Genomic DNA, 25,146 nt, shown 5'->3' with positions numbered 1-25,146 from the left:
TGTTGTCAAAATTTTATTTCCATTAAAAATGTTGTCAAAATTTATTTCCATAGAAAATTTTCTCAAAATTTTATTTCTTTAGAAAATTTTTTCAAAATTATATTTCTATAGAAAATTTTGTCAATTTTTTATTTCTATAGAAAATTTTGTTAAAATTTTATTTCTATAGAAAATTTTGTTTAAATTTTATTTCTAAAGAAAATTTTGTTAAAATTTTATTGCTATAGAAAATTTTGTCAAATTTTTATTTCTATAGAAAAGTTTGCCAAAATTTTATTTCTACTTTCTGTAGAAATATTTTCTCAAAATTTTATTTCTATAGAAAATTTTGTTTCTATAGAAAATTGTCTCAAAATTTTATTTCCATAGAAAATTTTCTCAAAATTTTATTTCTATAGAAAATTTTGTCATAAATTTATTTCTATAGACAATTTTCTGTTTGTTTTTTATTCAAGAAGTTTTTCTATTTTATTTAAAATTTCTGTACTTTTGGTTTACCACGTTAATTAAAATTTGATCAATAGATGATCACCTCAATACCGCTAATTGTGACATAATATACTTCTGTCATTTTAATTTCAATAGCTTTATGACGATTTTGTTTGCGTTATAAAAAAAAGAGATGTTTTGTCATTCTTATCAAATGCTACTCGTTCGTCATAATTATAAAGCGAATGTGGGTTATCAGAGCAAGTAATATTCCCTTGGTTTAATTAAATTATGGCAGTGTTTTGATATTTTGTCGGCCGAAACATTCGGAATAGTAAAAAAACAGCGATAGTGTTACCTTTCTCCAGATAGCCGATGTGGATAACACCATCTGCAGAATACGGTAAATATACGAAATGTTGAAATCGGGAATAAATATTTAAATGTGCCTGGTCAGTGTGGGTACAACACGTAAAAAAGCTTTTGGATGATTTGAAAGATGTCTACCATTCTCCATTAGGAGTTTGGTGTACATATATTCTGAGCCAAAGATTAGTCTTCAACACATTGAGAATATTTTTATTTTACAACTTTAAATCTAGATTGCATTAAATTAAATGTTGTAAAACATAGAAACATAGAAACAGATAAACTGTATTAAAAATAATCTAAAGACAGTTAATTTGATTATATATTGAAATCAAAAAAAAAAATATTAAGAAAAATTTGCCTTATATCAAAGGAAGATTACATATTAATTAATTATTTCTTTATTTTAATTGCTCCGAAAACTATCAATAGCATTTATGTGTTTTGAGCAAATTGCCTTTTTACGCTTTTTCCTGGAAAGAGCTGCGATCTAATAAAATTGCAGAAAAGGCAATTTATGGGTCTTCCAAATTTAGGAGGGTTTTTCAAGTTTGTGGGGATTTTTTGGCGGTAGCTTTACTCAAAGGATTTTAAAGGTAAAAATTGCCTATCTATATTCTATAAAGTTGGTTCAATTCGTATCCAAATTCAGAACAATTTTGAGAAAAAGCAATTTGAGAAGTAAACCCAAGCCACTAAAAATAAGCTAGTATGCATTAGCATTAAAATGCTGCTATTATAAAGTAAGAAATCGTATGTTATGTCAACAGTTTTTATAGAAAAATTGCTTAATGAGTTGAAAAATGATTAAATTACTTATTTCCTTTATTTCCAACAATTTTTACACTGCAACAGCAAATACTGTACAATTTTTACAAATTGAAAAACTTCTTCGCTGGGTCCGTTGGCACCATCACAGAACGCCTTAACACACTCAGCCACTCAGCCAAATGCCATTGATTATGATGCATCAAAATGTCTACTCAAATGTTTGTGATATGAACCTAATATGACACCACGACATAACATTCAAACTACTTGCTGAGATGTTCTTTATTATAATGAATGACAAAATAAAGAACGTTGGTTCAAAACTTACCAACGGCAACTGTTTTATTAAATTATTATTAAATATTAAAAAAAACAATGTTTTATATTATGCATCGGTTTTTTTTTTGACATATATTTTTGTAAAAATATATATGTTTTTCTATTAAAAATCAACCAAAAATTTAAAATTATCGTAATTTGCAAAACCTTCTCAAAAGAACTTTCATGGAAGTGAAAATGTCAAATGGCATAGATTCAAATCCCATCGGGGATGATTTTATATTTATTTTTTACTTTTTTATTGATTTTCTATTCTTTTTTGCGAAATTTAATCGTCCAAAACTTAAATTTTCACTCAAAACGGCGTGATTCCGTACTTTATAAGACTTCCCAGCAAAAAAAGAGCTTCCAAAAAAGTAGTTTGGATCCCCAATCTGTGATCCGGAAGTAGTGCAAAATTGGATTATCTCCAATGAATTTTACATGGGCTTGTCATAGGACGGAAGTACTCCCTTTTTGGATCCTTTGCATTGCTTTAGAAGTTGTGCCCTGGAAGTTTATTTGAATGAAGAATTTTAAAACGCGAAAAAAATTTTTTTCAATCAATTTCATTTTTTTCAATCATATTTTTTAATACACTATTATTTTCCTATTATCTAATTTTTTACAAACTTTTTCGCTCCGATCAGGGATTGAACCTGGGTTTGATGGCACCATAACAGAACGCCTTAGCACACTCAGCCACAAACGCCATTTAACATAAAGCGTTGAAAGGTCAATTCAAATGTTTGTGATATGATCGTAATACGACACCAAAAAATAGCATTCTAATTGCTTCTCGAGATGTTCTTTATTGAACGAAAAAATAAGAAACGCAGGTTCAAATCTCACCGGAGGCAATTTTTTTATCAAATATTTTTCTAAAAAATATTTTTTTATGTTTTGCATCGTTTTTATTTTTTATTTTCGGCATATATTTTCGTATAAATATATTTTTTTCTATTAAAAATCAACAAAAAAAATTAAAAATCCTCGAAATTGGCAAACCCTTACTCTTATAAGATTTGTTGGAGTATGTTAACGGTATTGTTTTATTTTTACAATACAAATATTATATAAAATGTTTTTTGTTTTGCGACCATGAAACTGAGATTTTTGAGTGTTTCATGCTTACTTCCTTAAATTGGGTCGAATTCTATGAAATCTCAAACTCGTCGAAATAGTTTTACAATACATATGGAATTTGAAGTACCCTATATAAACTCTGTTTTACAATAAATTCGAATTTTGCCATTTCATGTTACATATTTTTGTCTAATACTATTTAAATGGCTGTATGAACTTTGCAACCTTTGACTACCGATGTCCACTATAGAGGACATGACTTAATCGACTTACCCTGTATATACCGTACACCCAATTTTCAATTTTGTATGTCCTTTTTGTCAAACAACACTTCCTATCATACAGAAAAAATCAACAATTGTATACTATAAATAGGTTAGGTAGGTAACTGATCAAGGGCAATATCAGAAATTACAAAAGTGGGGATTTCACGTTTTTCATAGAAAAAAACTTGCATAAAATTGACGAAACACATATTCGACTATATAAAACTGGCAAGTTAATATTAGAAGGACCCCCTTAACATACTCCAACAAAAATTTTTAATAAAACGTACAAGGATAACGAATAATCAACGCTCAAAGTCATGTCCTTCCAGGTGGACATCAGTAGTGAAAGGGTTAAAAGAAATGTTTCTGGACTTGCCCAAAAGGACTGCATCGGAAGTGGAAAAAACTTGATCGGGGATTCTGGGATGCGCTTTAAAAGAAATGTTTGTGGACTTGTCCAAAACGACTGCATCGGAAGTGGAAAAAACTTGATGGGGGATTCCGGGATGCACTTTAAAAGAAATGTTTATAAAACAACTTCCAATTTGTTTTGCTGGGAGTTTTTATGAGTGTTCCGCTTTACAGAAATTCTCAACGGTAACGCTGATTTTTATACTATATAGCGTTTTTTATGAATACTCCAATTGTAATAATCGTTATCTAGTATGTACATTTTCTAGAGTTTTTATTTGTTTTTTTATTTAATTACAGTTTTAACTAATATACATAACTAATAAAAATAATAAAAAAAATTAAAATTTTCTTAATTGACTTTAATTGTTAATTTGATTAAGAAGTTAATTGTATCAGTTAATTTTTTAATTGATTACGATTAAAACCTCCATCAACTTTTTATTTGGAATTACTTTGGTTGTATTTTTCTGTATATTTATTGAATGCTCTTAAAATGATATTTTCTCCTGATCTATGCAAATTAAATATTATTAGTAAACATGTACTTATTTAATCGAAATTAAAAGAAAAATATTTTGATATTAAAAAAAATAAATTCCCTTAGACTTTAGTCTATATTCTTTCATTTATAATTAGAAAATAAATAAATAAAAACCCCCATATATCATACATTTGCAATATCAGCTGCAATGCCAACAACAAAGACATCAGTGTTTGGCAATAATCATTGCACATCTCAGAAAGTTCAATGATCTCTCTCAAATGGACATTGTGTGTGTGTCTGTATGTCACGCTCTGATATGTACCCCGCATATAAACGTTTAGGTGAATATTATCTAAAAACAGCTGCTACCATTGAAATTTACCACATAACGGAACAACAACAACAACAAAATGGAAAAGTAACAATTAAATTGAGCATACAAAGTAAACACAAGATTAAGGAGTGATCTTGCTTTTCTTGACAAAATCAATGTCATATTCTTTAGGAGAGTGAGAAAAAATGCTAATGGAAATCCTCAAAAGTGTTTTTGTTGTATTCCATCAATAGTTTCAATTGAGAGTAAACATGCAAAATCAAACCAAAAGAAAATCTCTACGATGACATTTGCACTTCAAACATACAAACACGTTTTGTATTTTTTACCTACAAATTAAAGAAAAAGAGAATTGATTATTTAAATTACTTTGTGCTATTGTACGGATATGAAACTAATAAATATGTACCTATAGATGTGTGTGTATATACTCGAAGGTTTGAATTTCGCATGGCGCTGCTATTGCCGGTGGTTCCAAAAGTTTTAATTCAATCACAATGCCGTCAAAGACACACACACCAACACAAACACAAACTAACAAAAGATCCCTGCAAACATTTTCTATCGAAAGTGCATCGAAGTAGTTTCACCCTGGAAGATAAAACTTTCATAGGCGATATCATTTTCTTATCGAGTAAGTGTTCCCGTTCGGGAACAAATGTCCCACTACGCGATAGTGTTCTCGGGGAATCGAACCAGTGACCAAAAGAAGTCAAAAAAGCGATAGTTATTTTTTAAAAATAAAAATCATGATCGTCCACACCGAGCTTTGAACTCGGAACCTTTCGTTTTCAAGTCAGAGGCTCTGTGCCACCCACGCTCGTTGGTTGATAGTGGCTTTTTACACACATGTACTCTCAGAGAGGTGCTATTGAAAAATTAGCTATGTCTATGTATGGAGTCTATATTTAGATTTTTGATCGCTGTTAGAGTCGAATTTGTTTCGAAACGGAAACACCCCACGCGATAGTTGTTTCTATTGTTGCTGTGCTTGAGATTTTACTACCAGAAAACTTCCTAGCGATACGAAATAGTGACATCTTAGCGAAAGACGATAAAACTATCACCCAAATGTTGGCAGGGATATAGCAAAACTTGTCGTAATTATTTGCAAACACAAGAGAGTCTATCCCATTATAGTTCGACAAAAACTTATTCAATAGATTTGCATTCTAAATAGTCTAAAGAAATTTATTCTGAGTTTTTTTTTTTTTTGGCAATCACCCAGTAATGTCTATACTAAATATAAAGAACAATGTGGGTAATTTTATGAACTCGCAAGACCATAGGAACGAAATCTATAAATCTATATTGAAAATTTTAATTGGAAATCTTTTCGACTTTAATGCACCTTTGAAATAAATAAAAACAAATTTTGTAACATATAAAGTTACCTTTATCAGTGAGCATTTTCTTTGGGAGCTAACAAAATCTATTGAAGACAACTGTTGCTATGTTCGCCTTGAATTTTTTTTTTGTAATTGCTCCCAAAAAAATACTAAATGACAGAGGGAAATTTTGTTTAAAGAAATTTTTACCAAAGGATATTTCATTTTTGAGTGTATATGTATTTTGGAACAAAAAGGAAGTTAAAAAAATTGTTATTTCAAATAGATTTGTTTGTGTATTATTGCATTTTTTAATTATATACATTATTTTTAATTTTATTTATATACGTTATAATAAACCTCCAAAAAAGGAAAATATCACTATATTTATTAAAGATTTCTGCAAATTATTTCCGAGTGATCACCTCAAACATGTTTAAGAGCAAAATGTTATTTTTAGGTGGTGACCATGTAAGTTCATATCGGTTCGTAGTTATTTGTAGACTTCCTATATACCGGTCAAGAACTGAATTATACCATAAGTATTTAATCTGCTTTTTTTGTCAAATATATACCACGTATGGACTGACTTACAATTTAGAAGACGGTTTTAAGATACCTTGCCATCGGTAAGTATTACCACAACCGATGTATTGCGATTGTGGATGACTGTCTTTATTAGAAGTTTCTACGCTATCCATGGTGGAGGGTATATAAGATTCGGCCTGGCCGAACTTACGGTCATATATACTTATTTTTAATAATTTTGATATAAACCATTTATATCTTGAATTATTTAATTTTAAACGCTTTTTAAAATTAAATACACAGACAAAATTTTCACGAAAATCAAATCAAAGATCGTTTGGCTCAACATACACCGGCTTCGACGGCTACCATCAAAAGTTAGTTTGACGATGTTCCCAAATTGTCACAGCAGGTCCATTTCATTCATATAAATATTTTTGTTTTAAAGTTTCTTTAGAATATTTCTCAAGGCCAAGTCTTATTATGAATTTGAGTCACCAAACTTTGGCAAATCTATGGAAATCAGTTTCCACTTTCGTTTGGCAAAAATTTATTTTCAAATTTATACGTGTATATATATTTTTGTTAATTTTTATATTTTAAATTCTATTAAATCATTCGTTATATTAGTAGTTATTCTAAATACCAGTTCACAATGATTGATCGGTTTGCAATGCAATAAAACCACAGTATTACAGTTTTAGTTTTATAATCACATTAACTTATTTGTTTATTTAGTTTTTGCTTTCTTAAATTCAACACCAAATTTGTTAAGCATGCAATCGCATTACAAATTGCTGAATAAACAAGAAAACTGTTTATGAACAAAAAACAAAAATCACACTTGTTTATATAAAAATGATTACACTTTTAAATGAAAACAAGTATATACGACCTTAAGTACGACCAGGTCGAATTTTAAATACCCAGCAACAAGGATCTCACAAGAATAACTTTACCTAAACGATTACATGAGAATCTATATAATGGTGGTGATGATAGGGATGTGAAATGGTGAAAAATATTTAATATGGGGGGTGTTTAGAAAATTATGAATTTTTACTGACCACCTCAGTTATATAAATTTAAGGATGTAAATTCAAGGATGAAACCATCAACTTTCACCTGATTCGAGGTATTAATTCTTTAATGCGACTTCTATGCAAATCAGGAAATCGGTTATACGGATGTTATATAAAAACATCGATATGATAAATATTTGACATATTTCTTTATGACTTAAGTTTCTGCTCATATAATTTCAGGTAAATCGGGAAAAAATTTGAGGCTTCTAGATGTTTCAGAAAGCAAACCGAGAGTCAGTTTATGTTATATGACCACTGTACCAAAAATCGGACTTCTAAAGCAAATTAAACCATACAAACAGACGGACATCGTTAGATCGTCTTTGAATTTAACACATTATCCCTTATAATGACAAACTTATTATATCTCCATCCTATTATGGTGAGTATAAAAATTAACTTAGCTGGCAAGTTTATTTTATTTATAATGCACTGAAATATTTATGATTTTATTTATACAAATATTCGTTAAATTTTTCTCGTGACAGCAATATTTTATTTATCACATGACAAAAAAAATATTCTTCACAATTAGTGTCTTCATAATATGGTAGGGAATTACCTCAGAGTATACTTCATTCGATATAATTGGAAAGAGTAACATTCATAAGGAACAGTGTTGCCAATATTTTCCTAAAGGGTGATACGGTCAAAATTTGGTCAATATAGACTTGACGTATATCTTTCAATTTTGCATTTAAAAAACCTGAACACCCCTCATTTTGAAGGTGTGTGTGTGTGTAGAATGTTGCTCCCATTTTCATTTTGGAATTCACTCTTCAGTTGACAAAATGCCGTCCAAGCAAGAAGAGCAGCGTATCAAAATTTTGCTCGCACATCGCGAAAATCCGAGCTACTCGCACGCAAAGCTGGCAAAATCGCTAAAAGTTGCCAAATCAACCGTTACAAATGTAATTAAAGTGTTTGGGGAACGTTTGTCGACAGCCAGGAAGTCTGGATCGGGGGGAAATCGAAAACCGGAAGCCGCTGAGACGACAAAGAGAGTTGCCGGTAGTTTCAAGCGAAACCCTAACCTCTCTCTCCGAGATGCCGCAAATAAGCTGGGTGTATCGTCTACAACCGTGCATCGAACCAAAAACGAGCCGGACTATCGACTTACAAGAAGGTAGTGACTCCAAATCGCGATGATAAACAAAATACGACGGCCAAAGCACGATCCCGGAGGCTGTACACGACGATGCTGACGAAGTTTGACTGCGTGGTAATGGACGACGAAACCTACGTCAAAGCCGACTACAAGCAGCTTCCGGGACAGGAGTTTTATACGGCAAAAGGAAGGGGAAAGGTAGCAGATATTTTCAAGTACATAAAACTGTCAAAGTTCGCAAAGAAATATCTGGTTTGGCAAGCAATCTGTACCTGTGGCTTGAAAAGCAGCATTTTCATAGCTTCCGGGACTGTCAACCAAGAAATTTACGTGAAAGAGTGTTTGAATAAACGTCTGCTGCCTTTCCTGAAGAAACACGGTTGTTCCGTACTGTTTTGGCCGGATTTGGCAACTTGCCATTACGGTAAAAAGGCCATGGAGTGGTACGCCGCCAACAACGTGCAGGTGGTTCCCAAGGACAAGAACCCTCCCAACACGCCAGAGCTCCGCCCAATTGAGAATACCGTATCACCCTTTATAGAAAATTTTGTCATATTTTTTTTTAGAAAAACATTTTATTTTTTTTAGAAAAATTTATCAAAATTTTATTTCTATAGAAAATTTTTTTAAAATTTTATTTCTATAGAAAATTTTATAAATTTTGTAATTTTTTTTCTATAGAAAATTTTTTAAAAATTTTATTTCTATAGAAAATTTTGTAAAAATTTTATTTCTATAGAAAATTTTATAAATTTGTTTATAGGAAATTTTGTCAAAATTTTATTTCTATAGAAAATTTTGTTAAAATTCTATTTTTATAGAAAATTTTGTTAAAATTCTATTTCTATAGAAAATTTTGTGAAATTTTTTTTTTTTGTTTTTTTGTTTTTGTTATTGTGCCACGAGGACCTTCGTGTGACACGGCTTGGGCTGATTGAGCCCCATATTAATGTGTGCTGAAATGGCATGCAAGGCTGTCGTCGTGCTATACACCTTACGGAAACCATATTGATGGTGGGCAGCTGGAAAATTCTCCACAACGCTGGGGAGGAGTAGTGCCTCAAGTCTTGGCTACTGGCGAGAGAAGGGATATCGATATGTACGATTCACTTTTACTGGAATCTTTGCCTAGCTTCAGTAGTGAAATCAGGTACTCAACTTTTTGGTTTGGTATTGGGCGGTGGTGGAGCAAGTGGTGCTGCTTACATTATTTTATGAAAGTAGAATTTATGGAGAGTATAATTAATAGAAATTAAGCATAAGATCGTTATAATTTTGGGGGAGTTAATGATGAATTTCGTCTTTTTATAGAAAAGAAAGAATGAAAGTCAAGATTTAAAAAAATCGTTGTTGTTGTTTTTGATTTCAGCTTAAAACCATGCATTGCCTAAACTACAAGTGTAGCTTAACCAACAGAGGAAAAGTCTGATTAAAGAAAAAAACCAACAATGACAAAACAAAACGATTGAAAAAAAATCTTAAAACTTCCATGGAAGGCCCTCGGTTGTAGAACTTCAACATACTCTAAAGCACAAAAGTGCTCTTGCTCCTGTGAATACCAATTTCAAAGAGGTTTATTATCGATAGTTCCCAACCACAATCGCCCCAAAATAATTCACCTTCGATGGAGCTCCCAAAGTATTATCTCACTTTCGATTTTAACTATGGACGAAAGAACTCCCTTGTCCCTGAAATAAAATTTCTATTCCTACACGGAGAAAAACTAATGCAAGATAAGAAACCCCCAAAGGAATAATTCAGAATTTTTGTTTATTATTGTAACAATATTTATTATATATTGTAGAAAAAAGTATATATGCAAAAATATACGAAAAATAAACTCAATGCTTGTACAAAAGTTGTCCATTGCAGAGTTGTCTACTTAACTGCCTTCAGGCATAAACAAATGGCAGCACAGAAATCAGTTAAGGCATCCCATATGCGTTGGCAAAAAGAAGGTCGTTGCATGACACTGGGTTCAGGTGATGAACGGGTATTGATGATGTCAATAACATGGAAATCTTGTCGCTGAGGTGCTTCTATAATTACTGTGGGCGCTGGTGAAGATTTGCTTATTAAATTCTTCATTAGAAGACCCTCCGGTGTCATGACATGCTTATCAAGAGCATCTTCCGAATTGGTATAGTTGCTCAGATTCAATTCCGAATTGCTAGTGTGAATAGAAATTGTTTCAAAAGATAATTGGTAAAGACTATCATCAATATCTTGATTTTCACTCTTAGGAGTGTCATATTCCTCAACTTCGGAATTGGCATAGTTGCTCATTGACTGGTTCAATTCCGAGTTGCTATTATGATTGGAAAGTGATACCAAAGATGATTGGCAAATGGTATCACTTTCTGGAATGTGACCCTCCGGAGTGTCAAGTTTCTCAAGGGCATCTTCGGAATTGGCACAATTGGTCATGGCCTGGTTCAATTCCGAGTTGCTGCTTGCTAGATTGAAAAGTCTTACCAATGATGAAATGCTTTCACTTTCTTCAATGATGTCTGGACTCTCATAGGCTTCATTGGGGACTATTTCTGAAAACAAAAACATAAAATAGCTTCAAATTTCTTAATTAAGCAAGCTCAACTCACCCGATATATTATCCTCAGATTCCCAAATTGTTGGCAGAGAAATCGGAAAGGACATTGTCTCATAGACTTCACTGGCAACTGTTTCTGTAAACACAAAAAAAAATCTATAAAACAGCTTCAATTGTCTTAATTAAGCAAGCTCAACTTACCCGATATATTTTCCTCAGATTCCCAAATTGTTGGCAGAGAAATCGGAAAAGACATTGTCGTACCCAATGAGTCCAAACTTTTAGACAATTCATCAAATTTCTGCATAAGTTCATTACAACGTTCGGTCAACTCTCTATTGTCTTCTAGCAATTCTACCATCATTGGGTTCTTCAAACTTACCCCAACCAGATTAGTTAGATATTCTTTTTTCTTAGCTATATTATCCATAGCATTCCATTTTTTATAAGATTTTGCAGATGAATATGTATCAGCAACATTCTCATCTAACATTTCTTGCTGTAATTTCAATATATCCAGCATTTCTTGTGGGAATATTCTAGAAGATTGCCCGATTAAAGTTTCATCTTTCAAAATCTCCGAATCATTGTTAATGCCACCGCTTTCTGTATCGTATGAAGCTGCAGCAGTTGTTTCAAGTTCAATACGAACTTCTCCATCGGATTCACAATTTTTATTGGTATTCATTTTCGCTTCCTTGATATCGGCAAGGGCTCTATTAGTAAACTAAATTGAAATCTCAAATATTTGAAAATATATAAGGAAGGAAAATTGTCAATAATTCAAAAATTCCATGGTAAAATGATTCAAATTTGTTTATTATTTTTATATTGATGGTTTTCATTTTTTTGTTTTTATATAAAATCAGAAAATGCAGAAATAATTTCGTAAAATTCCAAGCGAATCCTTGCTATCCTTTTAACATTGGAAATACCATTGGACACAGTTATAACTATAGTCACTGTAATCTACCAGCCTGTTATCGTCATTTATTACCCAAGCGGGAAGTGAAATTGGGCCTAGTTTCCATTGTGTGTGCATTCGAATATAGAGGTGAACATGGTTCAAAAAAAATCGAACCCTAATTCTGATATACATAGATGTTTGTGTAATCCAACGAAGTTTATGAATGGAATTGTTGTGTGATCCAATTTAATGGATATTTAAGGTTCGGGCCGGTGGAATGTATATCAGAATTAGGGTTCGATTTTTTTGAACCATGTTCACCTCTATATTCGAATGCACACACAATGGAAGCTAGGCCCAATTTCAATAACGATAACAGGCTACGATGGTAGATTACAGCGACTATAGTTATACCTGTTTCCAAAGGTATTTCCAATGTTAAAAGGATAGCCAACAATTCGCTTAGAATTTTACGAAATTATTTCTGCATTTTCTGATTTTATATAAAAACAAAAAATAAAATGAGAACTGACAATATAAAATTAATAAACAAATTTGAATCATGTTACCATGGAATTTTTGAATTATTGACAATTTTCCTTCCTTATATATTTTCAAATATTTGAGATTTCAATTTAGTTTAAAAATAGAGCCCTTGCCGATAAACACGAAATCTCAAGGAAGCGAAAATGAATACTAATAAAGATTATGAAACCGATGGAGAAGTTCATATTGAATTTGAAACAACTGCTGCAGCTTCATACGATAAAGAAATCGGCGGCATTAACACTGATTCGGAGATTTTAAAAGATGAAACTTTAATCGGGCAATCTTCTAGAATATTCCCACAAGAAATGCTGGATATATTGCCATTGCAGCAAGAAATGTTAGATGAGAATGTTGCTGATACATATTCATCCGCAAAATCTTATAAAAAATTGAATGCTATGGACAATATAGCTAGGAAAAAGGAATATCTAACTAATCTGGTTGGGGTAAGTTTGAAGAACCCAATGATGGTAGAATTGCTAGAAGACAATAGAGAGTTGACCGAACGTTGCAATGAACTTATGCAGAAATTTGATGAATTGTCTAAAAGTTTGGACTCATTGGGTACGACAATGTCTTTTCCGATTTCTCTGCCAACAATTTGGGAATCTGAGGAAAATATATCGGGTAAGTGGAGCTTGCTTAATTAAAAAATTTGAAGCTGTTTTATATATATATATATATATATATATTTTTTTTTTTGTGTGTTTACAGAAACAGTTGCCAGTGAAGTCTATGAGAAAATGTCCTTTCCGATTTCTCTGCCAACAATTTGGGAATCTGAGGAAAATATATCGGGTGAGTTTAGCTTGCTTAATTAAGAAATTTGAAGCTGTTTTATAGATTTTTGTTTTGTTTTCAGAAACAGTTGCCTATGAGAGTCCAGACATCATTGAAGAAAGTGAAAGCATTTCATCATTGGTAAGACTTTTCAATCTAGCAAGCAGCAACTCGGAATTGAACCAGGCTATGACCAATTGTGTCAATTCCGAAGATGCCCTTGAGAAACATGACACTCCGGAGGGTCACATTCCAGAAAGTGATACCATTTGCCAATCATCTTTGGTATCACTTTCCAATCATAATAGCAACTCGGAATTGAACCAGTCAATGAGCAACTACGCCAATTCCGAAGTTGAGGAATATGACACTCCTAAGAGTGAAAATCAAGATATTGATGATAGTCTTTACCAATTATCTTTTGAAACACTTTCTATTCACACTAGCAATTCGGAATTGAATCTGAGCAACTATACCAATTCGGAAGATGCTCTTGATAAGCATGTCATGACACCGGAGGGTCTTCTAATGAAGAATTTAATAAGCAAATCTTCACCAGCGCCCACAGTAATTATAGAAGCACCTCAGCGACAAGATTTCCATGTTATTGACATCATCAATACCCGTTCATCACCTGAACCCAGTGTCATGCAACGACCTTCTTTTTGCCAACGCATATGGGATGCCTTAACTGATTTCTGTGCTGCCATTTGTTTATGCCTGAAGGCAGTTAAGTAGACAACTCTGCAATGGACATCTTTTGTACAAGCATTGAGTTTATTTTTCGTATATTTTTGCATATATACTTTTTTTTTATATATTATACAATATATAATAAATATTGTTATAATAACAAACCAAAAAATCTGAATTATTCCTTTTGGGGGTTGCTTATCTTACATTAGTTTTTATCCGTATAGGTATAGAAATTTTATTTCAGGGACAAGAGAGTTCTTTCTTCCATAGTTAAAATCGAAAGTGAGATAATACTTTGGGAACCATTAACCGACCCTCCGATTTCATAACCTCTGAACGCTGGACATTTATCAACCGAAAGAAAGCCAACTGGGAAGGCTTCAGAAAATACACAGATCGCCGCTTCAATGAACTCCCGTCCCCTCCCATGTTCATGTTGCCCAGAAGGCGTTCTGGGACATTATCAACACAGCAGCCGCTCGCTTTATTCCAGCTGGCCGAATGTCCAAGTGAGGCCAACTTCCCAGCCGAAGCGGCAGGACTCGCAGACGAGCGTGATGAACGCCGTCGTGCTAACCTTGCTGATCCTAGAATCAGGGAACTGAATCTAGAGATTAGTAAAATAGACGACGAGCACAAGCGGAACATTTGGTTAGAGCACCTAAAGCAATATAACCTAGGCACAGGAACAGGTAAATTGTGGTCAATTTACCTGTTCCTGTCTTGAAATTCTCCGATTTCCCTTCTCTCGCCAGTAGCTAAGACAATTGAGGCACTACTCCTGCCCATCTTTGTGGAGAATTTTCCTGCTGCTAATTATCAACATTGATTCCGCAAAGTACGCAGTACGACAACGGCTTTGCATGTCAGCATTTATAAATAGCGGACTCAATCAGGCCAAGCCGTGTCACAGGACGGTCCTCGTGGCGTTTGACCTATCGGAGGTATTCGATACGGTCAATCATTCCAGACTTTTCGAGGACAACGAGAACACGTCCCTACCGGCAGGAACCAAGCGTTGGGTTACTAATTATCTGTGCGGGCGTCAGTAGTGCGTGGAATTTAGGGACAGGAAATCAAGACCCCGTACAGGGAGTTCCCCAGGTTGCGGAAAACATGAGGATATCCCCCACCAAATCCTCAGCCACACTATTCACTACATGGACGGCAGAAGTACGCAGGCAGTTGAATATTATGGTCGATGGCGAAATGATTTCGACCACAAATTACCCCAAGATTCTCGGGGTCAATGCGACATGTGACCCCGAAATGACCCCCGAAAAATCTGAATGCATATTGGGTTCAGATATAAGCACGCGACTGTACAAATTATTCTGTGGTAAAAAGAAAATTTATTTGCAACAATTTGAATTGTTTTTTAAAAGAATGTTCTCATATTATCCTTTATTTACATGAACGATTATATACGGCCGTAAGTAATAAATTGCACCGGCCCGAACCTAACATATCCACTAACTTGGATCACACAACAATTCCTTTCATAAACTTTGTTGGATTTCAGAAACATCTATATCAGAAGAATGGTTCGATTTATTTGAACCATGTTATCCTCTTTTTTGCGAATGCACACTCAATGGAAGCTAGGCCCAATTTCACTTCCCGCTTGGATAATAAATGACGATACCAGGCTATGATGGTAGATTACAGCGACTATAGTTATAACTGTGTCCAGCGGTATGGCTTAGATTTTTACGAAACTATTTCTGCTTTCGGATATGTTTTTCTGATTTTATATAAAAACAAAAAATAAAATGAGAACTGACAATATAAAATTAATAAACAAATTTGAACCATGTTACCATGGAATTTTTGAATTATTGACAATTTTCCTTCCTTATATATTTTCAAATATTTGAGATTTCAATTTAGTTTAAAAATAGAGCCCTTGCCGATAAACACGAAATCCCAAGGAAGCGAAAATGAATAACAATAAAAATTGTGAATTCGATGGAGAAGTTCGTATTGAACTTGAAACAACTGCTGAAGCTTCATACGATACAGAAAGCGGCGGCATTAACAATGATTCGGAGATTTTGAAAGATGAAACTTTAATCGGGCAATCTTCTAGAATATTCCCACAAGAAATGCTGGATATATTGAAATTGCAGCAAGAAATGTTAGATGAGAATGTTGCTGATACATATTCATCTGCAAAATCCTATAAAAAATGGAATGCTATGGATAATATAGCAAGGAAAAAGGAATATCTAACTAATCTGGTTGGGGTAAGTTTGAAGAATCCAATGATGGTAGAATTGGTAGAAGACAATAGAGAGTTGACCGAACGTTGCAATGAACTTATGCAGAAATTTGATGAATTGTCTAAAAGTTTGGACTCATTGGGTACGACAATGTCTTTTCCGATTTCTCTGCCAACAATTTGGGAATCTGAGGAAAATATATCGGGTGAGTTGAACTTGCTTAATTAAGAAATTTGAAGATGTTTTATATTTTTTTTTGTGTTTACAGAAACAGTTGCCAGTGAAGTCTATGAGACAATGTCCTTTCCGATTTCTCTGCCAACAATTTGGGAATCAGAGGAAAATATATCGGGTGAGTTGAGCTTGCTTAATGAAGAAATTTGAAGCTATTTTATGTTTTTGTTTTCAGAAACAGTCGCCAGTGATGCCTATGAGAGCCCAGACATCATTGAAGAAAGTGATAGCATTTCATCATTGGTAAGACTTTTCAATCTAGCAAGTAGCAACTCGGAATTGAACCAGGCCATGACCAATTGTGCCAATTCCGAAGATGCTCTTGAGAAACATGAAACTCCGGAGGGTCACATTCCAGAAAGTGATACCATTTGCCAATCATCTTTGGTATCACTTTCCAATCATAATAGCAACTCGGAATTGAACCAGTCAATGGGCAACTATGCCAATTCCGAAGTTGAGGAATATGACACTCCTAAGAGTGAAAATCAAGATATTGATGATAGTCTTTACCAATTATCTTTTGAAACAATTTCTATTCACACTAGCAATTCGGAGTTGAATCTGAGCAACTATACCAGTTCGGAAGATGCTCTTGATAAGCATGTAATGACACCGGAGGGTCTTCCAATGAAGAATTTAATAAGCAAATCTTCACCAGCGCCTACAGTAATTATAGAAGCACCTCAGCGACAAGATTTCCATGTTATTGACATCATCAATACCCGTTCATCACCTGAACCCAGTGTCATGCAACGACCTTCTTTTTGCCAACGCATATGGGATGCCTTAACTGATTTCTGTGCTGCCATTTGTTTATGCCTGAAGGCAGTTAAGTAGACAACTCTGCAATGGACAACTTTTGTACAAGCATTGAGTTTATTTTTCGTATATTTTTGCGTATATACTTTTTTCTTATATATTATACAATATATAATAAATATTGTTACAATAATAAAAAAATCTGAATTATTCCTTTGGGGGTTTCTTATCTTGCATCCGTGTAGGAATAGAAATATGTTGCCAAATTCCAATTTTATTTTAGGTACAAGGGAGTTCTTTCTTCCATAGTTAAAATCGCAAATGTGATAATACTTGGGGTGAATTATTTTGGGCGATTGTGGTTGGGGACCATAGATAATAAACCTTTTTGAAACTGGTATACACAAGAGCAAGAACAATTTGGGGTTTTAGACTATGCTGGAGTTCTACAACCAAGGGCCCATTATACCCTTCATAAATTCTATTATTATATTTTTCTTAATACATTGGGCGGTGCTCCTCCACCGCCCAACACCAAACCAATGGGAGTTGAGTACCTGACCAGACTCCTCAATTTGTCCTTGGAATCACTCATTATACCCGATGTCTGGAAGATGGGTAGGGTGTTTCCACTACTGAAGCCAGGCAAAGATTCGAGTAAAGGTGAATCGTACATACCGATATCCCTTCTCTCGCCAGTAGCCAAGACACTTGAGGCACTACTCCTCCCCAGCCTTGTGGAGGATTTTCCAACTGCCCACCATCAACATGGATTCCGTAGGTTAGGTTAGGTTAGGTGGCAGCCCGCTGTATCAGGCTCACTTAGACTATTCAGTCCATTGTGATACCAGATTGGTGAACTTCTCTCTTATCACTGAGTGCTGCCCGATTCCATGTTAAGCTCAATGACAAGGGACCTCCTTTTTATAGCCGAGTCCGAACGGCGTTCCACATTGCAGTGAAACCACTTAGTGAAGCTTTGAAACCCTCAGAAATGTCACCAGCATTACTGAGGTGGGATAATCCACCGCTGAAAAACTTTTTGGTGTTCGGTCGAAGCAGGAATCGAACCCACGACCTTGTGTATGCAAGGCCGGCATGCTAACCATTGCACAACGGTGGCTCCCTAATCCTAATGGATTCCGTAAGGTACATAGCACTACGACAGGCTTTCATGCCATTGTAGAACACATTAATATGGGACTCAATCAGACAAAGCCGTGTCATAGGACGGTCTTCGTGGCGCTTGACCTATCGAAGGCATTCGATACGGTCAACCATGCCACACTATTCGAGGACATCGAGAATACGTCCTTACCGGCAGGAACTAAGCGTTGGGTTCTGAATTATCTGTGCGGACGCCAGTCGTAAGTAGAATTCAGGCACAAGAAGTCAAAACCCCGTAGAGTTAAACAGGGAGTTCCCCAAGGTGGGGTGATATCTCCTGTACTGTTTAATCTCTACCTGTTCTTGATTCCACGCCCTCTTGACGGCGTCGTGACTATATCATATGCGGACGATTGTACAATCATGGCATCCGGGCCCATTGTTGATGACATATGCGATCGATTGAACGTCTACCTCGCTGATCGCCCATAGCACCGGAGGAGAGAGACCTCCCACGGCAGACCAGGTTAGTTTTGGCCCAATTAAGATCAGGCAAGTGCAGCCGCCTCAATTCCTACTTATCAGTAATTGAAAGCAGCGTAGCTGACATGTGTCCCATCTGTAATCAAGGGCCACATGACACTCGTCACCTTTTCGCTTATTTCTATAGAAAATTTTGATAAAATTTTATTTCTATAGAAAATTTTGTCAATATTTTATTTCTATAAAAAATTTTTCAACACTTTTTTCTACAGAAAATTTTGTCAATTTTTTTTTTCTATAGAAAATTTTGTCAAAATTTTATTTCTATAAAAATGTTGTCAAAATTTAATTTCTATAAAAATGTTGTCAAAATTTAATTTCTAAAGAAAATTTTATTTCTAAAGAAAACTTTGTCAAAATTTTATTTCTATAGAAAATTTTGTCAAAATTTTATTTCTATAGAAAATTTTATCAAAATTTTATTTCTATAAAAATTTTTGTCAACATTTTATTTCTACAGAAAATTTTGTCAAAATTTTATTTCTATAGAAAATTTTGTCAAAATTTTATTTCTAAAGAAAATTTTGTCAAAATTTTATTTCTATAGAAAATTTTATCAAAATTTTATTTTTATAGAAAATTTTGTCAAAATTTTATTTCTATAGAAAAATATGTCAAAATTTTATTTCTATAGAAAATTTTGTCAAAATTTTATTCCTATAGAAAATTTTGTCAAAATTTTATTTCTTTAGAAAATTTTGTCAAAATTTTATTTCTATAGAAAATTTTATCAAAATTTTATTTCTATAGAAAATTTTGTCAAAATTTTAGTTCTATAGAAAATTTCGTCAAAGTTTTATTTCTATAGAAAATTTGTCAAATTTGTCTATAAAAAAATTTGTCAAAATTTTATTTCTATAGAATATTTGTGAAGTGCCTCTTAGCTGGAGTGGAATAATTTGCAAAATCTACCAAAACATAAAAAAAAAACAAATCCTATTATCCCTAGGCCAAGTTAGAAACATATAATGTTAAAAAACTTGTAAAAATTTAGCCATGCTTCTAAAAATTTTCTTCTGGCTACATCGTCATGGCAGTCATGGCCTGTAAGTTTTGAAGTAATGAAATTGTAAGCTGAGTATGGGGCAGCTATCATACAGTCCAGTTACAAAAAGAATTTGTATCCCAACATTTTATTTTTATTTTAAACTCCATTTAGACAATACGGATAGGATAGTACCATCAGGTCTTCTTGACTAAAAGGTGATGGTCATCCATGCATGAAATTGGAACTATCATGGTACAAATAACTGTCCCATTTAGAAAATTGCAATAGTAGGTTATTCCATGGTAATTCCATTCCATTATTAGTTGATGCTTTGCATTAAAAGTTTGGCTAATATCCATGGAACGACGTTTATTTCATTTCATTTATTATTCTCCAAAGTAATATATACAAAGTCAGGCCCAGCCCCATTAACAACATATTATATATTTATGCACTGATAATATAGCTACATAATAATAGTATTATTAAGAAAAAATATATTAGAATTTTACAAAAATTAAACTAATAAAAAATATAAAATTAAAAAAATTGAATTAACATAAAAAAATTCTAAATTCTAAATTAATTTCCTAGGGTAGGTATAGTGGCAGCCCGATATTTCAGGCTCACTTAGACTATTCAGTCAATTGCCATACCACAGTGATGAAAATCTCTCTGTGCTCCTTAGCCTTAGCACCAATAAAGAAATAAAAAATATGTACATTTGATCCATCAACAATTCCATCAATTATATACTTAGTAAATGAAGATATCAAAGATATGGAGCCCAAATCAAATGGGTGAACAGATACTATGTAGGTGGTAGATAACTTCTTCCAAATAAATGTTGATACCTTCGATATTTAGAAGAACTAGAAACAAGTCCATATGGGTATTTTTTAAAAGAAAATCAACAACAACCTTAACCGAAAAATCAACAATGGCAAAAAATCAAAACAAAGACGTGAAAGGCACACAAATAGTTGATAAGAAATGCCACTGCCACCGCAGTTAGCATAACGAAATTGGGAACAATAAAAAATCAGAAATCATAGCACAATAGAATTGTGTGCTCAGGGTATGTAGGTATGTACATTTGTCGATAATAAAAATAGAAACGCAATAGTTCCAGAATATTATTCAAAAAAAAACTTGTTCTCTGAAAACGCACTTACCGCTGTCCTAAACTCCATGTTGAGTAGATGCCACCAGGCATCTGAGAATATGTCGCCATAATCCTGGGCTGTTGTTCTAATCACCCCAATGATATCCATTGTGTTATTCCAATTTTGTATTACTGATTTGATGGTAATAGCTATACCCTTCTTCCAGAGCTAAGGAAACTGTTTTTTTGTAAATCAAAAATGCACAAAACCCGGAATTATTTGCATTTCATTTATTTATTCTTAGAAGAAATAAAAAAATTTCACACCCCCATCACAAAAAGAGACCGTGACGGAAAAGTTTCTTGTAGTTTTTTTTCGGCTCGCAGAAATGCCTCTCTTGTATTTGGGATTGTTGGATATTGTCGAATAAATTGAGTTTTGCTTGTGGTTTCGTTCGTTTGTTGATTATAAAGGGGTAACCATAGAAGAAAGCGGTGAAAACAGCTGACTACAGTTGGGTGAAAGAAACGAAGATTATGGCAGCGCTAGTCACCGTCAATGTGTAACACTCACACACACATACACCCACTTCAGTGTTCTATTTTGCACAGAAACAACAACAAAAAGCGGAAGAAATTCTTTTTGCAAATGTCTTTTACGATTTGTTGTTTTTTTATATTATAATTAAGAATATATGGTTAATTTCTCATTTAAATTTTTTATTCATCACTTTTAATTCATCAGCACTTGTTTTTTGCTTTTACTTTTCCCCTAATCTCCTATACACAATAGAAAGATATCGAATTTTTTCTTCGGCAAGAACAATGTTAGGAAATATTAAATTATTTCAATTATTTCGTATCAGCAACACATTAATTATTTCAACTTTCTCATTATTATACACTGTTAAAACTTTTCTATGTTAATTCCCGATTTTTCTTTGTACTTTAATTAAATATTTTAGTAAAATCGCTGAAGAACACAGAGACGAAACCGTCGCAGTAAAATTTCGCAAAAGAATGAAGAAGTTTTGCCAGTGTTGCCAACTCCCCAAGGCCAAAAAGCACCAAAAAATATATTATCAATTCTAACATACCACCTTCCAGCACAAAATCGAAAATTAAATGCTCTAATAAAAAAAAAACTTCCGAAGATGTATTATAGAATTTTTGTGAATTGAATTTTAAGAAGTTAAGGTGGGTATGAAGATCGAGTTTAGCCGCTAAAATAGTAATTTTTTCATAATTACTTTTCTTTAATAATTCATTTTAAGGAATACAAACTTTGTGAAAATTTGTTTTTTGGCCATTCCCCATCAATTTGCAGCAAACATGCATAATTTTTTTGCCCATTTTTACTGATATAGTTTTCACTTTAGCTGCAAAACTCGAACTTAGTACTCACCATTATGAACCGCTATTTTAATTTAGTTTGATCAGTGACTTTCAACTTTCAAAATATTAATATATGGAAGGAGTCTATTGCTTATTTCAGTTGTGCGTGCTTTTGTGAATTTAATACAAACGTTTAAATGACATCTTTACCAAATTCAAAAATTCGGCACTCATCGCTCGACTTTCCTACAGAATACCCTAAATAACAATATTAATTAAAAAATAATCAATACCAACTTCATAACAATCAAATTCTATATTTGGCAACAAATTTGAGTTTCTTCAGCTCTTGAAAGTCTAATCAAAATTTTTGTATCAATTACTTAATACTGTTTAAACTAAAAAAAGCACCAAAAGCACTAAATGAAAATGCCAGAAAGCACCAAGTTGGTGCTTTTTTTGAAAAGGCACCAAAAAGCCAATTTGGTGCTTTTTAGAAATCAAAAAGCACTAAATTTGGTGCTAAAAGCACCAAATTGGCAACGCTGAGTTTTGCTGTAAACACTTGACATTCGCTTAAATAGTTCCGGCACGTAAGGTAATGTATGAACGTCAATTATCAAGTAACGTAATGTAACGCATCACTAATGCCTAAATTGAGACACAGCGCAAAGCGTTATCATGATTCGAGTTCCCGTTGCCTTCTATGTATTAATTAACTATTTATTATTAACACAGACACTAACGCTCTGTAAGAAATCGTAAAGGCCAATGAGCAAGCCTTATCTCCATTCATACAATGTGCAATGTACGCACAATCGATAATTTATTATGAAAGCAAGTTGCTATCTTACTAAATAACCGTGTATTAGAACAAGACAGATATAGTTCTAAGTTTACCATAACTTATCGATAAATAAATAAAATAAATTAAATAAAACATACTTACTTACTTACTTGCCTTCTATGTATCATTATAGCAATCTCGATAATACTACGTTCGTACTAGACACGAAAACCTCGTAAACGAGGATTTGCAATAGGCAAATATCAGCTGGCTTGTAGAGGATTTCAACAAAATCTCTTTCAAAATCCCCTATACTGCCTTGTATAACTGTGGTTTTATGCGCTTTACAGACTATCAGTTATACCGGACGACAGTGCTCGTGTCGAACATATCCCATATATTGTGCACATTATAAGTTAAGTCCGAAGGCTTAATCGATACTGCTGAATGGATCGATAACACATTTACCGATTATTTAGTCATCGCCGACAAGTCATATCGATCCGACACACTTAATATTCTTTACAAACACCGACATTCCGTCCGGAATAACTGATAGTCTGTAAAGCGTATTAGTACTAAAAATGCGCTTTTTGCAACCCTTTCCCAATTGTCGTTGTAGATGAATGTGTGTCTGCGTGTACACATACGGGTTTGTGTTTGGATTGGTATATTTACAAACAGCTGTTAAATCCTCAAATCTACCAAATCTCGTTATTTTGCCAGTCCAAACATTTGAGATTTGTAAAGAGATTTTGGTTCTAAATAGCTAGAATTCGTGTCTAGTGCGAACGTAGTATAAATTGATATTTTGCAGGGTCTTTCCGAGTGAATTGTGGCATTTGCATTTGTTAAACCGGTTCAGGACCGGTTACTCAATATCTTCCCTGCCAGCATTTCAAAGTTCCATTTCAACCTCATCGTTACCACAGACTCGTAAATGTCACTTCAACCATCATGAAAAGGTACATCAAAAAGTACATGCAAGTAATTTGCCATCCCTACGGTTAAAAAAGCCATTTTTTTGTGAAACGCCAAGCGCAACCAGCTTGTTATATTTTAATTAAATAAAAACGAAAATAAAGTTCTGAAAACATAGATTATACGCTTAAAATTGTGAAAGGTATATTGGTGAACAATTTGGTGATTTTCCAAATGGAATAAAGTGATTGTTTTTCAGATATTTTACAGACACGCTGCCTCCATGGAATAAAAACACTGGTTAATAGACGCAGCAACATGTAACTCGCTACTTGTAATTCAACATCATCATTAATGCCAAAAATTATGTTAAATGTAATGTGATAGTGGTATAAATGTTATATTTTCAAGAATTTGTAAATGTTTAATCAAATTAATAAATATCTAAACAAACGTGTTTTACTCGACCACAATGATTCTTTTACAACTATCTTAAAATGCACTTTTTCTGATTGTTTGGAGGGTCCCTTATTGGCGTCGTTCTAAATTGATCTATAAAGGCACCTAATAATTGCACTCATGCGAAACATTTTTGTAGTAACTTGGCGTGGTACAACTTCTCAATAGTGACGGCGCTTTTCCGACGAGTTTTTGATGTCGTATATGATTGTTTTCGACGTAGTGGGGATTCTCAAAAGAGTCCCCAAATTCAAAAAATGTTGGCAGGGTTATTGTTACCCTGCCAGCATTTCAAAGTTCCATTTCATCCTCATGGCTACCACAGACTCGTAAGTGACACTGCAACGATCGCCAACTGTGATGGGGGGAAGTGTATGAAAAAGTATGAAATGTACATGAATGAATTTTGCCATACATTATTCCGGACGACAGTGCTCGTGTCGAATATATCCCATATATTGTGCACATTATAAGTTAAGTCCGAAGGCACAACCGATACTGCTGCATGTTTATGGGATCGATAACACATTTACCGATTATTTAGTCATCGCCGACAAGTCGTATCAATCCGACACACTTAAGATTCTTTACAAACACCGACATTCCGTCCGGAATAACTGATAGTCTGTAAAGCGCATTATGAGTCTGTGGTAGTGATGAAGATGAAATGAAATTTCGAC

The 25,146-nt window shown here is 33.5% G+C and overlaps 4 protein-coding genes and 3 long non-coding RNA genes across 8 annotated transcripts in view; 5 read left to right on the top strand and 2 right to left on the bottom strand.

Annotated features, from left to right (window-relative positions):
* sws (patatin like phospholipase domain containing sws) overlaps positions 1-21,966 on the bottom strand; it is a 78,353-nt gene extending 56,387 nt beyond the window's left edge. For both annotated transcript variants that reach the window (XM_075302525.1, XM_075302526.1), the window contains exon 1: positions 21,035-21,966. In XM_075302525.1, coding sequence (XP_075158640.1) covers positions 21,035-21,133 — 99 coding nt within the window. In that variant the 5' untranslated portion in view covers positions 21,134-21,966. The remainder of the gene's footprint in view (positions 1-21,034) is intronic.
* LOC142231871 (uncharacterized) lies at positions 728-4,000 on the top strand. The gene is made up of 2 exons (XR_012720948.1): positions 728-832; positions 3,572-4,000. It is a non-coding gene; the product is annotated as an uncharacterized LOC142231871 (long non-coding RNA).
* Positions 10,512-11,868, bottom strand: LOC142231866 (uncharacterized). The gene is made up of 4 exons (XM_075302527.1): positions 11,273-11,868; positions 11,124-11,207; positions 10,999-11,066; positions 10,512-10,693 (listed from the first exon to the last, which is right to left on the bottom strand). Exons 1-4 carry the CDS (start codon positions 11,757-11,759, stop codon positions 10,643-10,645), a joined length of 690 nt encoding a protein of 229 aa, XP_075158642.1. The 5' UTR covers positions 11,760-11,868; the 3' UTR covers positions 10,512-10,642.
* Positions 12,535-13,935, top strand: LOC142231869 (uncharacterized). The gene is made up of 4 exons (XM_075302530.1): positions 12,535-13,154; positions 13,242-13,325; positions 13,390-13,448; positions 13,754-13,935. The coding sequence occupies exons 1-4, from the start codon at positions 12,668-12,670 to the stop codon at positions 13,802-13,804; spliced, it is 681 nt and encodes a 226-aa protein (XP_075158645.1). The 5' UTR covers positions 12,535-12,667; the 3' UTR covers positions 13,805-13,935.
* Positions 15,933-17,188, top strand: LOC142231868 (uncharacterized). The gene is made up of 4 exons (XM_075302529.1): positions 15,933-16,430; positions 16,494-16,577; positions 16,635-16,702; positions 17,008-17,188. Exons 1-4 carry the CDS (start codon positions 15,944-15,946, stop codon positions 17,056-17,058), a joined length of 690 nt encoding a protein of 229 aa, XP_075158644.1. The 5' UTR covers positions 15,933-15,943; the 3' UTR covers positions 17,059-17,188.
* Positions 20,842-22,123, top strand: LOC142231870 (uncharacterized). Its single transcript, XR_012720947.1, has 2 exons — positions 20,842-20,945; positions 21,930-22,123. It is a non-coding gene; the product is annotated as an uncharacterized LOC142231870 (long non-coding RNA).
* Positions 22,124-24,033: 1,910 nt separating this feature from the next.
* On the top strand, positions 24,034-24,480 carry LOC142227925 (uncharacterized). Its single transcript, XR_012720014.1, has 2 exons — positions 24,034-24,209; positions 24,267-24,480. It is a non-coding gene; the product is annotated as an uncharacterized LOC142227925 (long non-coding RNA).
* The last annotated feature ends 666 nt before the right edge of the window (positions 24,481-25,146 follow it).

Source organism: Haematobia irritans, chromosome 3 (assembly GCF_050003625.1).
Source record: "Haematobia irritans isolate KBUSLIRL chromosome 3, ASM5000362v1, whole genome shotgun sequence".
NCBI lineage: Eukaryota > Metazoa > Arthropoda > Insecta > Diptera > Muscidae > Haematobia > Haematobia irritans.
The sequence above is the reverse complement of the archived record's forward strand: the minus strand, read 5'-3'. Positions and strand labels throughout refer to the sequence as shown.

Coding starts and splice junctions, on each gene's coding strand:
- LOC142231866 (XM_075302527.1), bottom strand. CDS start 11,759: ATGAATACCAATAAAAATTGTGAATCCGATGGAGAAGTTCGTATTGAA. Junction 11,208..11,272: donor ATCTGAGGAAAATATATCGG/GTAAGTTGAGCT, acceptor TTGTGTTTACAG/AAACAGTTGCCAGTGAAGTC. Junction 11,067..11,123: donor ATCTGAGGATAATATATCGG/GTGAGTTGAGCT, acceptor TTTTGTTTTCAG/AAATAGTCCCCAATGAAGCC.
- LOC142231869 (XM_075302530.1), top strand. CDS start 12,668: ATGAATACTAATAAAGATTATGAAACCGATGGAGAAGTTCATATTGAA. Junction 13,326..13,389: donor ATCTGAGGAAAATATATCGG/GTGAGTTTAGCT, acceptor TTTTGTTTTCAG/AAACAGTTGCCTATGAGAGT. Junction 13,449..13,753: donor GTGAAAGCATTTCATCATTG/GTAAGACTTTTC, acceptor TATTCACACTAG/CAATTCGGAATTGAATCTGA.
- LOC142231868 (XM_075302529.1), top strand. CDS start 15,944: ATGAATAACAATAAAAATTGTGAATTCGATGGAGAAGTTCGTATTGAA. Junction 16,431..16,493: donor ATCTGAGGAAAATATATCGG/GTGAGTTGAACT, acceptor TTGTGTTTACAG/AAACAGTTGCCAGTGAAGTC. Junction 16,578..16,634: donor ATCAGAGGAAAATATATCGG/GTGAGTTGAGCT, acceptor TTTTGTTTTCAG/AAACAGTCGCCAGTGATGCC.